General features: G+C 29.8%; 1 protein-coding gene across 2 annotated transcripts in view; it reads right to left on the bottom strand.

Annotated features, from left to right (window-relative positions):
• Window positions 1–4,164: 4,164 nt before the first annotated feature.
• LOC113558865 (BTB/POZ domain-containing protein 2-like) overlaps window positions 4,165–16,954 on the bottom strand; it is a 46,078-nt gene continuing 33,288 nt past the window's right edge. For both annotated transcript variants that reach the window (XM_026964442.1, XM_026964441.1), the window contains exons 3-5: window positions 12,839–13,042; window positions 8,152–8,620; window positions 4,165–6,477 (exon numbers count right to left, since the gene is read on the bottom strand). In XM_026964442.1, the coding sequence (XP_026820243.1) occupies window positions 5,911–6,477; window positions 8,152–8,620; window positions 12,839–13,042 (1,240 nt within the window). In that variant the 3' untranslated portion in view covers window positions 4,165–5,910. The remainder of the gene's footprint in view (window positions 6,478–8,151; window positions 8,621–12,838; window positions 13,043–16,954) is intronic.

The following is a 16,954-nucleotide window of genomic DNA, read 5'->3' as shown; positions in this document are numbered from 1 at the left end:
TATTATTTATAATATATAACTACTTGTGTATACAAAATATTATTACTTTGTATCTATGATACATTAAAACATCTTTAAAGTTGAAATTTACTTGTTGCATTTGTTTATAATTTTTATTTACAAATTGGAAAAAATTGGTCTATACATTTTTATTAATCATTATATCTTATTATCAAGGTTGGGGACTTAGAGCATTTGCATATCCATCATAGATATAGTAAGACACAGAGTGGTATATAAATACGTTTTATAGTATGAAGAATTCAAATATAAAATTTTATTTTGCTTATTTTTGCATATTTCTAATTTTTTTGCTATATTTATGCATATTAGATGATTCTTAACAAATTATGGATGATATAATTGTTCAGTATCTTAATTAAAATGCTGAATGAATAATTACAAAAATTTGTTTCGAGCATAGTAATACTATTTATGTATTTATCACAAAAATATTGCACACTAAACAATATAGTTATCCAAATTGGATAATCCTAATAGGAGAACTTTCCTGTTTGAAAACATCAAATAGTTTAATGTGATCACATAGGTAAAATTGTGTTACCTACAACCAATTTTTAAAAAATTTAATTTTAATTTAATAATTTCTTATAGCAATAACATTTTTTTTTCCATATCTATTAAATCCTTTTTGTTAATTACTTTTCAAGTGCTTTTTTTTTTGTCATTTTTTGTGCTAAAGCCTCAAACCTTGGTTGTTATATATTATTATAAAAAAATTAGGTATTCGTCTTGCTTTCACCACTTGGTACACAGTAGGGAAATTAATTACCTCAGATTTTCACCATAACAGTAATCACTAAAACTAAAAACTATTACATAAATTAAATATAGGTAGATTATCTAGATTTAATTCCTATACCATTTTTTAGTTTTAAATAAATTTAAACTATATGGGAAACTGTCATAGATGATGTAAGTTACAAGAGTTGTACAAACGTTGGTTTTTTAAATGCCGATTACAATCTTGTAACCTTTTATCTGAAATTAGGTACCCATACAAACGTATTAGATCATTTGAATCTGTAATGAAACAATGATAATTGCCAGTTTTTCAAGTGCTGAACAGAATTCATTAATTAATGAACTACGCTTGACCGTACGTATAGGTGCCTAAGTAAAAAACATATTAATATATTTAAATTAATAAGTGCAGTTATGGTTCAGCATAATACGTATTCAAATTTTATACAACGTACACGTAGAAAGTAGAAAATGATTTTCTACAATAGCAGCAGGCCAGCAGACAGCTGGAAGGAATAAACTTTGTCTATTATACATATTTTGTACACAGCGAATATTATACAGCCATACAGGTGATGTATTTTACAGGATCTCGATAAAACCTCTTGATATTTTTTTATGTATTCATGATGATTCACAGATTTACCAAACGGCGAACACGCTCGCTGCTCGCTCTTATTATTTTAATTTAAGGCGTTCGGTGCCTACGCAGTTTAGTCCTCAAAAATACAGCCAGCGGGAATAACGATACCGCCCTGTGCAGTCGGCCAAATTTCATAATTCTTTTTTCTAATTAATCGAAAGAAATATTCTATAGCCCGCGCCGAACTTCGTTTATCAATATCTATTAAATATACTCGCAATACTCGCAAAATGATTTGCTCCTTAATAAATAGCCAGCACCGGGGGTCTTAATAACGAATTTATTTAAATTCTGAATTTTAGAATATTCAAACATACTTAAAGATCATATTTTAAAATTCTTAAAATTTTTTGAATTACTGAAGGTTTATCCTGTAGTGATACAAACTTTTGTTTTTCAACAGAGAACCTCAGTATAAAATATACAATTAACGTTGTTACGATAATAACTATTTATAAGTAGTTTTTTAATTGAAAAAATTTAACTCTACAGTTGAAAATCAATAATAAAATACCCATGTTATCAAATAGAACTATTTACTAATTATATTTAAAAAAAATTACATATCCGAAAGCTTGCTGTATCCTCCTGAAGTGTGGATCTCGTATTCATCAACAAGGACCATTAGGTAAAATTTGTGATTTTGATAATCTTCACACCCAAAATTCAATACTATATTTTATCCAACCCATTTAGACATTTATCAGTTTATAAACATTTTATTAAAAGTGCAATGAGAAGCAATAAAGCGTACTGCATACATCAGAATGATCGATGCTCATATTACAAGAAATAACAAAGAAAAAGAAATCAGAGAAAAAATGCAACTGTGCGGCATCATTCAAAGATTTTAGCAATACAAAAAATTCGATTAAATTATTCATTACCTATGTAAAATGTACATATTATATTACACTCATTTTTAACCATACCTGGGAAATATTATGTTACAGCAGACAGTCACCAGTCTGTAAAAGTGGAAAAGATGTCTATTTTTTTTTTTAAGTTTGACGAGAATCGGTTAGTATTTGAAAATTGACTGAATTAGTATATAGGTATACATATTATGAATTTTAATTTGAAATTTCGCGGAATTCGTTTCGTTCTAAAAGATCGTTTTCGGATCGTATGTGCAGCCTCGAAAGCCCACAATACTATATGATGATATATGTCCATTGACACGCGTTCTCGCGCCCACACAACATTTTTATATTGAATTTCGGATTTTCGGAGGACAGCAGATATAACGATACGACTTTCGCTGATGTGATAGATACACACGGATGTACATATTTTATTATATGAAATATGCGTGTGGCGCGCGTAGTTGGGAAACGAGCTGCAGCTGTATCCGAGTGCGAGCCGTGTGTGTCGGAGACACGCGCGTGTCTGAATATTTGGGTCACGCGAATATTATTATATGACGACACCGGCCGGCGGGTGAAACAAAAAAAATAAAATAATAATCACATTATGAAAAGGGGTAGGTCGTAGGTAGTTTACGGCCGAGTGAAATGTAGACCGTCTCTGTCTATCTCTCTCTCTCTCTCTCTCTCTGTGGTATACGACCATTATATAGTGTTATTATTATTATCATAGTCATCACCATTGTGTATCATAATAATATGTATATGGTTTACAGATGTTCCGACGACGACGGGTTGTTACGAGCTCGGCCGGTCGACCGAATGACCGACAGACAAAACACGCGCGCCACCCGAACGCGGCGCAGATGTGTGCGAAAACACACTACTTGCCGCCGCCGTACGGTTGCAGGCCTCGTCCGTTTGCGTTTCATGTGGTGTTGTGTATATATTACATTTCGTCGGTTACTTATAAACGGTTTTATTTTTACAACGTATGTTAAATAAAACGATTATAATATTTTGAAATTTACTCGTGGGAACAAAAGGAAATTATTTCTAAAACGGAAACAACACAGCGTATAATATACATACATGTATATATATTGTATAATATATATATATATATGATTTATATTTTATATATTTTTCAATGTTCGTACAAAGCGCCAATATAAATATTTAAAACTAACATAATCGTAAATGGTATTGACTAGAGCCATATATTTTATATTATAAATCGCGTGCTAAACATTTTACCCTTGATGACGACAAAAATATAAACATTTAGTTTAATAATAATAATAATAATAATAATATATAATCATTAAATTTCAACTACCGAAAATATCGGCAAAAACAATTAAAACGATGATCTACGATTAATACGGTAAATTTATCGCAAATACATATAGAATTTAGATGGTAAACAATTTTTTTTTAAACATAAACCCGAAAGTAGATAATTATAATAATATATGATCATATTATAATATCGAACAAAAATGTATAAAATGTAATTTAAACATGTAATATAACGGCTTAATAATATGGTAATATTAATAATAATAGACATTTCGGGGTAAAGGTCAGCGAGGAAGCTCTGAGGGTGGTAGGTAATTTATAATGTAAACAGCAACAATAATACACGATCGATAGGTAAATAATTAATATAACAGCTCGATTCGTAAAAACGCAAAAATACAAATACTTAAAAATTAAAACACTTAGATATTACTCGCGAAACAATAAAAATATCAGTTTTGTCAATACTCGATGATTGACATAAAAAAAAAAAAAAATAATAATAATAAAAATCACTTTTTTCACAAAATAAAAATAAAATAGTATAAAATATAGTTTGTCCGTATTAACCATGTATACATAGATATATATAGATATTTGAATGGTATATCTATCTAAAATATAAATATGTAAATATCGAACGTGACTATATTATATTTAATGTTACATAAATACTACAATATAATAAATATATTATCACGTATCTACGTTTCCTATTCAGGGTAAATTTTTTTTGTTCAAAGGATAGTGACTAAATTCAAATAACTTTTTTGCGTGCGAAGCAAAAAACACAAGTGCGGGGTCCGGTGAACACAGCCGGTGAAAAAGGTGTGGAGAGGAGGGCGGACGTGAGTTGCAGGATGAAAATGCCATCGTCTCGAGCAGCATGATAATAATATTGGTAAGTCAATATGATGGCGGTTCGTGGGTAATAATAACTTACGACGACGTAATATTAATAATATATTAGTGATAATATGCACACGAATATGATATTTTATGCGCGGGAAAATAGAAAATAAAAAATAAGTATTAATTATAGTTATTGCTCCTATAAACCGTAGCGGCGTTATTATATATTGTATGGCTATAAAACGTAACTGGCACGAAATGTCGTTAAATACAAATTTTAATCGAGTTGTCGAGAGTGTGGTTTCCGCGTGGCGCGGACGAAAACATTTTTGACGCGTAGTATATATTATTATTTATATTATTATTGACTGCTGCTGCACGTGCGTACCGCCGAAAATGGAGAGGCGGTGTGTTAGTGCGCGGGAAAAGTGCATGGGGAACTCGAAACTGTGTAGTATACATAATACATTATATTATATTATTATATATATTTTAATATCATTATAATGTGTAAACATTTTGTTGTTTATTAGTTGTTATACACTATTGTGTCGACCGTCGGGGCGAAAGAAACGTACCTATCGCTGTCGTCTTGTTCGTAAAAAATAAAACTTAAATTTAAAACGTATGGCACTATAATAGTACAAATATTACAATGTAATAGGTGTGTATAACCGTACAGGGACTGTTGAAAAACTATTTTAGTTGAGCGTGATAATAACAACAAAAAATAACTAAATGGTACATTGAATTTGGATCTCGGTTACTACGAATAATTTATCGACAATAATATATTATATTATATGGTGCGTTGGAAATTATAATAATCGTCAACATGAGAGTACAGTGTGTCTATGACAATGACATATATTATTATTATGAGTGAGTGGTTATACGTTGCAAAAAAAAAAAATAATAATAATAATAATTCGTCAGACTTTTCGTATAATATTGTACGCATGACTTCTCCTCATAGTATATAGTATATAGACATTGCACAATATAATAATGTATTCAATTTTTATACTTAAATGGTTATATTTGTTCAAAATTAGAGAAATTAAAGTTCTAAGAAGGTCCTTATCACTCCCATAATATGGCAGTATATATATTTTATAATTTTTATTTTTACATTATATTATTTATTAGTATTATTATTATTATGTATACACGCGCAGCATCCGATAACGTGGGGAGGGACGAACTCTGGACGTATATCATCATAAATCATAATATTAACGAACAAAAAGGAAAAACGATTATTATTCTGAGATCTTTTTGTGTTTTTTTCTTCGAGTTAAGGTAAAATAAATTTATCTCTATATTTATATACACACACACACACACACACACAAGCGCACACATATTATATAACGTACAATTAGGCCAGTGCGTGTATTAAGTGTGTATGTGTGCGTATGTGTGTGCGTACAAGTGATGGTGTGGTGGAAGTGGGGAAGGGAAGAGAGCCGGCGGCCGCGTTCAACCGAAACACACGTCCAAACAGTAAATTAGACAATTGCAAATACAGCTGTCCGTACACTTTTTCTTGTTCTTCTTGCCGGTGTTCTTCTTGTTCTTTTTGCGGCCCGTACAGCAGAACGACCGTTTCGGCGAGTCGAACTCGGACGACTGGCTGCTGTCGTCGCCGTCGCCGTAGCGGTGCGGATCGCCCGCGGTGCCCCCCCTGAACGACGATGACCGCCGCTTGATGACGTACGACAGCCCGCCGCCCGCGCCCGCTGACCCGTGGTTTCGTTTCGCCCGCGCCGTGGCCATGTACTCGAGTGTCTCCTTGGTCAGCCGCTGGCACGTCCACTTCGGCTGTTTGGGGTTGAGTATGTGCTTCATGAGCACCGCCGTCTCCTGGGCGTTGAGCAGGCCACTGGGCATCGGCCCCGACAGGAACTCGTTGGCCGTCATCTGCAGATAGCGCACCGACAGCAGCACTGTGTCGTCCAGCACCGCCCGCCGGTTGGCCACCGTCAGTTCCAAGTGCTGCTGCTTGCACTTGTGCGTGCACCATCGCTCCAGCGTCGCGAACAGCACCTGCGCGCATCACAGTGAAAACGATTACGTGAGTACGACGACGTATTTATATTATAATATTATATTATTAATGTGCACGTTCATTATTAATGCGTTATGCGTACGTATAATACGGCGACAACGTGAAAATACATGAATTACTTACAGTGTATATATTGTGCATTGTAACATTTAATATTATATATAATATACTTAAGTCTATATTTGCACATGTATCATTACATACTTCGCATTAAACGTATAATAAAAATGTAGTATTCCATGATACAGAAATCATTATACCTGTTTTTCTTATGCAAGAAGGGTGTTAACGACTAACCGTCGGTACACCACTGCTAACGAATGTAAAAACCCTATATATGTGTAAAGGCGAAAGAAAGATAAATGCAACGAACTAAACCATTCAAATGGAAACTATCAAAAATCAGCTTGTAATCTGCTAAAACCCCGTCACTGATGGAAAAAAATCAAAAGCGCCATTAGCGGTATCGCAGAATATGCATTAGTGGCCCTATTTTATACTGCGTCGGTACAGTTAAAAATAAATAAATACAATATAATATACTATGAGTTTTCAACTTCTAAACTTCACAACCGTGTTAAAATGTATTGCTAAAACAATGTACGCACACAAAAACGTTAAAAAAATTAATTTTATTTTTCTTATAGGGCCCACAGCTACCTGTTGACGGTTTTTGCAAAAAACTTATTTTACGTATTTTTAAGAGGTTTAAGTGATTGTGAGACTTCTACAAATATGCTAAATATATAAAAAAACACCGTCCTCTCTTTTAAAATAGTTTTGTATTTCACTGATTTTACTGATTTTACTCGTAACTTGATATGTGTAATCGATATAAGATCTAAACTAGAACATTAGGAGCTCTGTTCACTAAGAACATGAATTAGAACTTAAAATCTACAACTATGAAGTCAGTATATACATATTACATCAAAATGAACTGAAAATAAAATTATCAATCAAAAATGTAAATACACAGCACGTGAGGTTACAAACTTACAAATGGTATTGTAGAATGACACGGGCGAAAACTGAAACTGATCTTTCATGAAAACACGATTGGTAGTTGGTAGTAAAGCATTTAAGGCAAGAGGTTCAAATATTTTAGATACATGGGGTTATAAGAAAATATGAAATTGGTCGATAATTGAAAACATTAACAGGCAATCAGACAACTATACATACAAAATAATGTATATACGTATTTATCATTAATATAACTGCAGCAGTTTATCGCTTATTATTATAAAATATTACGTAAATATAATACGTTGTTAACGTTCAACTATTAGTAGTATTTTTTTGTCGTACAAGTTTCCTGTCTACAAGTTGACATGTCTATAGATATGAGGTACATTATTTCATTAAATTCTTTAAAAATCTTATAACTTTTAGGAAAGTGCTGAAAATACACATTTCGTATGTTTTTAATTTGGCGAGAGTAGTAGGTAACTATAGAATGTATTATAACAACTCTAATATTTAGGTGATATAAGTTATCTTAAAATAAATATCACAATATTGGGGGATACAACCCCTAACCTCTCTCCGATCTCTCGCCCTTGGCACGTCACTGACCATACGCACTTAAATATATATATTATGTTTTAATGTGAGCCTAAATACAATATAATACATGAGTGTTGTCTCACCATTTCGTTGGACACTGCTAGTCCGTCGCGACGTAGCAGTTCTCTGAGCTCGGCCGTATCCAGTTCGTCGACGCTCTCGTCAGTCATCACCCGATCAGCGTTCCTGTCAATGAACGCCCCGCAATAAGCCAACAGTGTGTCGTAGTGCTGGACCATGCGAGCGAACGCCTCGGAGTGCGCGTCATCAGCAGCCACGGCCGCTGGCATCAGGTCTTGTAGCGGCGGCGCGGTGGCCCTGGCCGTGGCCGCCGGCGAACAAGCGGCAGGCTGTTCGCGGCGCGGAGCAGTCTGACCACCGTATAGCCTGGCCGCCTGGTACACCACGAGCACCGTGTCTACGGTCAGGTTACGAGTCAGGTAGACGATACACTTGTCTACCAGGTCCACGCACATGTACTTGTTGGCCAGCCCGAGCGTCTCAAGCGCCGTCACTACGGATTTCAGTTCCACCGTGTTCTTGTACATAAACCTACGATGAAACGAACGGAGTTTATGTATTAGCTTTATGTATTGGTATAAAATATTATTATTTAGTATTGTAAATTGCAATATTTAATCCCGGTTAAAGTTAATAACGTTTTGTGGCTCAAGTTCCCCCGCGACCGCTTCCTATTGGATTGTAATACCTATTATTAATATTAACATTTCATTTTTTTTACGTTTTTTTTTCGTTTTTTTCAGACAAACTTGACTTGTTAACACACGATCCTAAAAATAAATATTTATTTCTCTATAAAATCAATAGTTTGAGCTTTTTTAATGATTACCTACCACTCAGAAGAAAGATTTTTGAAATGAATTATACAATTTTCAATACATTTATTTAATTATTAAAAGTTCTTTATTTTGGATATTGACACACAGCCTACTAACTACTCATATTAAGAGGATTAACAAGATACATATAATATATATTATGAACAGGCAAGAGTTTAACTGCCCATAATATTTATGACGATGACAGTGCTAAAGTTATTCTACGTTTCTATTTTAAAATTTTTCTTATTACACCATATATGAGTAGGTAATCTACACTAAAATTAAAGCGCAGAACGTCATAATGAAAATTAAAAATAAATTCACCCATGAAATGTCTTGGTTTATTGATTATACCCTAATCATTTTTACGAATCTCTAAACTTCCAAACTTGATCAGCATAACAATTTTTTTTTAATGGCACAACGCCAACAAGTACATTTGATATGGTTAAAAGACGATTTTTAGTCTATGATTAATAGAGAACGAAAAAAGATTCTTTAAAATCCTCCTTATTTATAATTGTTGTTACACTTGTTATTATCAGTTGGACGAAATCAATAAAATATCTATTACTTAAATTAAATAAATTGCGGTTGATACTTGATAAAAATACTTTTCTTGTAATATTCTGCAGATTTTACAGAAAGTCATCTTATAAAATATGATCTGTAATCAATATGAACTCAAATTTAAATTCTCTTGAATTTAAGAAACTATCTTACTATGATAGATCCAGGAAATAAGTACATTTTTTTTATTATTCATAAAATATTTAAAATAGTAACGGTGTAAAAACATTAATCAAAATAGAAGCAAAAAGTAATTTACAATAATATCTACTGCCTGCAATAGTGATATAATATTTTTGTTCCTAACCAATACACTATATTATCTAACAGTATAAATAATTAATCTTATATTCATCAACGATATGTGTATAAAAATAAATATATTTAAAAAATTATAATCACAAATTAAAAATTTAAGAAAATTATAATACATTTCAAACATTGGTAATTTCATCGCTTTCTTATTATTACTATAAGCATACATTTCAATTTCTATAAATAAACGTATTCACTGTATGCGTGTGAGTCACGAGTACTGTAGTAATACATTTTCAAAATAATATCTTAAAGGTTAAAAATATAATATAAAAACCTTAACTAATCAAAACTTCTTGTATTTCAAATATATATTGATGCTTTTCTTTTCGTTAAATCGATTAAATTCGTTAGACCCGTGCGTGAAGTTTCTTATCGTTGGTATTAACGGAAATAATGTTAAGAAGAAAAAAACTTAAGTGATCGATGAAAGATTAAGCCAAAGGATTAAATATTATAATAATTCAAATTTTTAACTGCTATAACATCGTGCAACTAATAGGCACATATGTATGACTTATTTCTTTTTGGTCAAAAATCAAAAAAAAAAAATAATTTTCAACAATTTAATAAGGTGCAGACGTACATAAATAATTAAAGGTAGAGGATCAACCGAATGTTTTTAAAAAATATTTATTTTTGGACATGACCATGTAAGATTACTCGTAATTTATTAATTCTTTTTACTAATCCCCCTCCGTCTTAAAAAATATTCTGTAATACAGGCCTGGTAAAATTACAAACTTACAACCAATAGATTCATAGCGTATATATTCGTGCACCACCTTATACAAAAACCTTGTCAAAAAACACCATATACGAGCACACAAACATAATATATTGAATGTATTATACATCTGACACCTGACACCGTTGTTCATTGAGTATAAATTCTTTAGAATTTATGCTCATTGCTGACACAGTGACACACTATGATAACTGATAAATTTTAAATTTAAGCACAGATATTATTTTTTAATGTATAAGTATACCATATTATACTTACGCTCTACAATTTGTATATTTTACTATATGGATGCTCAAGTGCTCGTATACCTCAAGGACAATGTGATATTGTATAATAAACGAATGAAAAAAAGGTTTTAAATTGTTATAATGACAACTATAATGCCACACACGCCGCTGTAAAAAATAATATATAATTTATTTATTATTTGCCATTTTCTTATCTCGACAGGAAAATGTATACATACACACAAACAGGATAGTAAATAATCGTTTTTCGAAGTAAATAATAAGTGAAAAATTTGATGACTATTGTTTTTTTAATCTATTTACATTTCTGACCTAAATGCGCCGCACATCGTAATTATTTCCATCAAAATAGTGTGTTAAATGTATCGCATATATTGATACATTTTAAATATAAATACAAAAATAGATACTTTATGCATGTTTTATTTATAATTGTAGGCAAAAATATACTTCAGTACGCATTCTTCAACAAACACATTTTATAATTTAAATTTATTCATGTATACATAAAGCAAAAAGCCAGTTGAAGAATTGTAAAGAATATTAGTTCCTGTTAACCCGTTGTCGAGTTCCATAAATTAAACCAACTGTTTAATATATTATAGCATACTCCAGCATTGGTTCACACAATCGACTTAATTAAATCATATTATCAAAAAATACTAAACTGAACAATCAGCTACAACTACTCTCGACACTTTCGAGCTTAATATTTATAGGCTTTATTATAACATTGTAAGTATAACAGTTTCTGAGTTAATTTCAATATCAACATTTAATTTAAATATAATAATATGTTAATAAAAATAGTTACGATTAATTTAAGTGTATTTGGTCATTTTGTATATTATAATCTCATCGGACTCAAACATTTTTTTCATAAACAAGTAGTATAATACTATTAGATTAGGTTACGTACATTGGTAGTTGTCACAGTTCTTTGTTTTATATAAAAGCATATTATAAATTATAATATATATGAATCCATAATCCATTTATCTAAATTTTTCAGCAAGTTTAAAGAAAAAATAATATTTCTAAACGTACATATGTTTAACTTTTAATTAAAATTTAACATTAAACAATATCGATATACTATTACACGTACTTTGGCATAAACTCAAAAATTTAATATTATAATTATTTCCGATTTTTTATACCGATTTTTGTAATTTGTGTTTTTATTAAAGCTGCGAATGGCGTGTTTTCAAAGCGACAATTTCAAGTTCCTACGAGTAGTATAATATTGATCGATTCAAGGAAGTAGTAGAAACACACTGCTATCTGTCGTCCTTGTCTAACTAATATTATAACGTGACGTGTTCAAGAAAAATAAAAATGATTTTACGTATTATAATTATTTTATTACATATTAAATTATTAAAAATTATTATGAACTATGCCAATTGTCAATGAACGGGAATAAACAAAATATAATACAAAATAGTATAATATTATGTGTAATAATATTGTTGTTAAATACGCGACGATAATTATTGTATAAATTAATTAATCAAATAAGTCATTGATTAAATTTTTTAATTCTTTTTATTTTAATTTTTGAACCTTATTATTATAAAAAGATTTGGTTAAATTTTGTTCAACTTTAAATAATAATATATAGTAGTTTTATTTCAAACGACAATAATGAATTTCACTTTAATGTTGCAGTATACTATAATAATTACGTCGTGCGAAACCCTCTAGAGTCTAAGACAACGTGATTGCGATCAATAATATTATTTCTACGTGAATTCAACCGTAAGATTTATAAATAGTGTGTTTAAAAAATATTTTTATGAAACCAACAACTATTTCTAAATGGAGACATACTTAATATCTTTGTACTTTTATAAAACATTTTGATTTGTTTAATAAAACTATATTATTAAATACGTATATGATATTATATAGACATTTCTTGATATTTACTCGACGCAAATATGTCATCGTGTGATAAATATCTTCGCTATAGAGTACCTATAGACTATAGTATAAGTGTTTAACACTTAAAAATTTTTTGTAACATACAGAAATTACGACTTACTTGAGTAGGTTATCGAAGGCTCTAGGGTCGTCATCCGGTATGTGGATCGGGGTGCCTTTTTTCGACCAAGGTTCGCGGAGCATGGCGTCAAACACCGGGTATTGACATAGTACATCTATATGCGCGGGAAACCTCCAACATTCGGGGTCTCCGACTAAAAAAATGACGTCACTACCCGCTTCGTTGTTGTACAAGTTTTTCCACCTAAAATCGTAAAAAATATATATATAATATACAGAAGTGTGTAGCTATGTATTTTAGAGCAAAATACTAAACGGAAAGTCATACTGCAATATGGTCAAGGAACCCCAGAAGGGTCAATATTTTATATCATTTAGATAATTTTAGTGAAAGTAATAAAATGTACACATTGTTCGGACATACGAGTAAGTATACCTTCAATGACCAAAATTCAGTGATGAGCAAACTGTAAAGTTTAGGTATAGTACACGTAGATAATTTTCAGGGAATGCATTTATTAGAGTTTTGCATTAGAATACATATTATATTAATTATTATGTTTCCTAAAAAGATATCAAAAAATAGCAGAGTAATAAGCTAATATTTCTTGTTTTTTTTAGATTTATATGCTATAAATACTATTTTTTTTGAAGAGATTTTCGAACAGTTATAAAATATTTATTTTTTGTTTGTTTTTATTGTTATATTATCATCTCAATACCTTAAATACTTTATACATACGATGTTATGTTTTGTTTTTTAATTATATAAAGGTTAAATTTAATTTAAAACTTAATTTGTAATTATTATTACTCATAAAATAATTTACATAATTTTGTCTATTTCTCATTTTCTCAACATATACTACATTTTTTAATCGATTTCTTATCTAATGACTAGTTTATTAATATCTTTAAACATTTTTTTTAACATTTATGCAACAGCAAACATTTATTTTAATACCGAGGGGACCCATAACAAAATTTTCGAATTTTAATATTTTTGTTAACATTAAACAAACTTTTATTAACTTTCGTTAGTCAATTGTTTTTTGTGCATTACTATTTTCTTAATTTTTATTATATATTTTATAAATAATTTATTTTAAAACATATTTAATATTTATACATATAAAAAATTATCCCTAATTATTATATAACCAAGTTTTATTGTAATTGGAATATTGAGTTATTTTCTTATTAGCCACTGTTTTGAATTCTCGATATTTCTAGTTACAAAGTCGACTTGATTTTTTTCAACTACTGTTTTTAATTTTAAACTTAATTTATATAGTTGTTATTCAAATACATAATATTTATTGTTAGAAAATATGATAATAGGTTTTACAGGTGATTTATCTGTGTTGCAATGACAATATAATTTAAACCAATTGATTATTAAATTTTTTTAAGTACTACATATAAGTACAAGAATTACGCTAAATATACCTAAAGAAAAATTATTTCTACCGCGCGACGCTATCGTATCACTGCAATATATTCCAGTAAAATTATTTTTAACACATATTATACGATTTTTTTATTATGTTATTCAAATTTCAAATAAATTAAAAGTGTCTATTTCATAATACATATTACCCAAAATGGCAAAATGTGAATAATATCTGAATATCTTAGTTTGCTCACAATATATAATATACAAAAATACTAGATATAGCCACACGAAATCTCTCGTCAACTTTTGACTCTGCGACCATCGCTTCATATTATATTGTATAGTAAATATAGTAAAATATGTTTTAACAGGTTCAAGGACCGCCGTCACGCGGGCGTTTCAATAAAAACGTATTCGTCATCGTCATCTGCACTCTACAGAGTTATTTGGATTAAGTTTTTAATGATAAAATATAGAAAATATCGGAAGAAAATTTTAATTATATTATTAATGTATACACTAATATAATATAACTATAATAACTATAATATGTCATAATAAAATACATGATTTATATAGGTACATCGAATAGCGTTCATCAATCACGGTCGTCGAGGTCGTGCACCATTGTCACAAATTAACAAATACCATTTTTTTATTACATGCGTGTATTATTAATAAAACGATTAAAATATAAGTTCACGATATATTTTTATTTATTATTAAATGTGATCGTAAAATGCTCTGCATTCTACACGCATGGAATAATATGCATCAACTAAGTGTAGATTAGGTAATAACGAGGGTAATAATATAATATATAATATGTACGAATCGTATTTTAGGTGTACCTAAGTGTATAATAAAAGAATAATGACTAGCTCTTATTCGAGTAATTATTGATCAAACACAGATTTTTTTCTACATTTCAACAAATTAAGAATAAAAACAATTAGGTAGGTACCTCAATCAATTAAGGGTTGAATAATACCTTAATGGAAAAATATAAAAAAAACAACTATCAAATAGTAGAACATACATATTAATATTTTATAATTCATATGTTAACTATGCTGTAGTTTTATATTTGAACATTTATGCCTATTTAATATATATATATACCAAATCTACTTCTGTACCTCTGCCCTCTAGGGCGAAATAGTTGATAGATTGTATAATGCGTATTATATTTTGTAAGATTCGAAAACAAATCTAATCGCACCAAAATGCAACCACATGTATACAAAATAAAATAAATTGCAAGCCAACAGAGTAGTTTTTTACCAAATACTAACGATCAGACAATTGAAAACATTGGAATTAGCGGAAGAATAGTTTATAATAATTTATATAACACGTAATAGGATTTTTTTCCTTTACCTATTGGATCGATTAGGCATATTCAATAAACACGTCTTATTAATGTATAGTTTTTATTATTAAATCCAAAAGGAATAAAGGATACTGTGCATAGTGAGTATGGGTACATCGAATTACATAATATAAAAATAAATAAATTATGCACAAAAAGTCGTCTACACATTAACAGCGGGATACTTTTTTATTTCCTTATGCAATTATGAAAAAATTAATTAGTTTGTAAAAAAACACATTATATGTATATATTATTTTTGTAATAAGCACCACTTTGTCGAATGTAGCCTCCGATTAATACAACACGACTCGAAATCATTGAAACGGTTAAGAACAGCCGCGCACTGCTATAATATTATAATAGGTATATACATGAACTGAATTAAGTGCCGAAATCGTATACTATGTTAATGGTACTCGTGCACATTAATAGTAATTTTAAAACGACTAGCTGATTCTAATACATGTTTACAAATGTATAAATATGAATACTATAATACACGTATATTGTAGTAAGTACTGCACAACAATACTGCTGGAACTATATTAATATATCAAGATTGAATAGCGAAAGCGCGTCTATAACTAGTACAAAACCAACATAAAAACGATATATTACGTTACAATAATACTTTAGTGTTTAGAGAATATTTTGTCATTGTTTAGAAAAAGAGTTTGAATCGTTTGAAGATCTTCGTTAAGAAAACCCACTCATTGAAATCAGGATTATTTTTCGTCATACTGATGTACTCGTGAAGAACAGAAACCAATTAATTCTAAATGAAATTATTTGTCACTTTATCAGTAGGCAGTTTTAAAGATTTGATTATATAGTTTTATGAAAATTATGTACACAACATTAGCACATTAATACACTATGCAAAAATTAAAAATTATCACCTATAAATTTTTAATCCAATGATAAGACTCCATGGACTGAAATGGTATATATAGTACGAAATTGCATGTGTAATACGAAATTAAAAAGCGTGTCATGGTCTAACTGTTTTTTCTTCATTTTATTTTTGATTGATTAATTTATATATATATATATATATATATATATATTAATATAAATGTTTATATATTTTGTAAAAATATCTTTTCTGCATAATATACAATATGTTAAGGGCAAAAGTCGAAATTGGGCAAGCCTTAAAAATACCAGAGTGAAACATAAACTGTCCACGATACTTTTTTTCGACTTTTGCCCGGGTAAACCTAGTTGTAATCAACCTCATTTAAACAAAACCGTAGTAACTTTTACCATAAAAATGTATTGCGATTATTAATGACTATAGGTAGTCAATTTTTGTTATTATCGTATTTTATCTATTTCTTATATATAGTTATATTATATATGTATACAGAATACACCTTATCTAA

This window comes from Rhopalosiphum maidis, chromosome 4, assembly GCF_003676215.2.
Source record: "Rhopalosiphum maidis isolate BTI-1 chromosome 4, ASM367621v3, whole genome shotgun sequence".
Taxonomy (NCBI): domain Eukaryota; kingdom Metazoa; phylum Arthropoda; class Insecta; order Hemiptera; family Aphididae; genus Rhopalosiphum; species Rhopalosiphum maidis.
The sequence above is the reverse complement of the archived record's forward strand: the minus strand, read 5'-3'. Positions and strand labels throughout refer to the sequence as shown.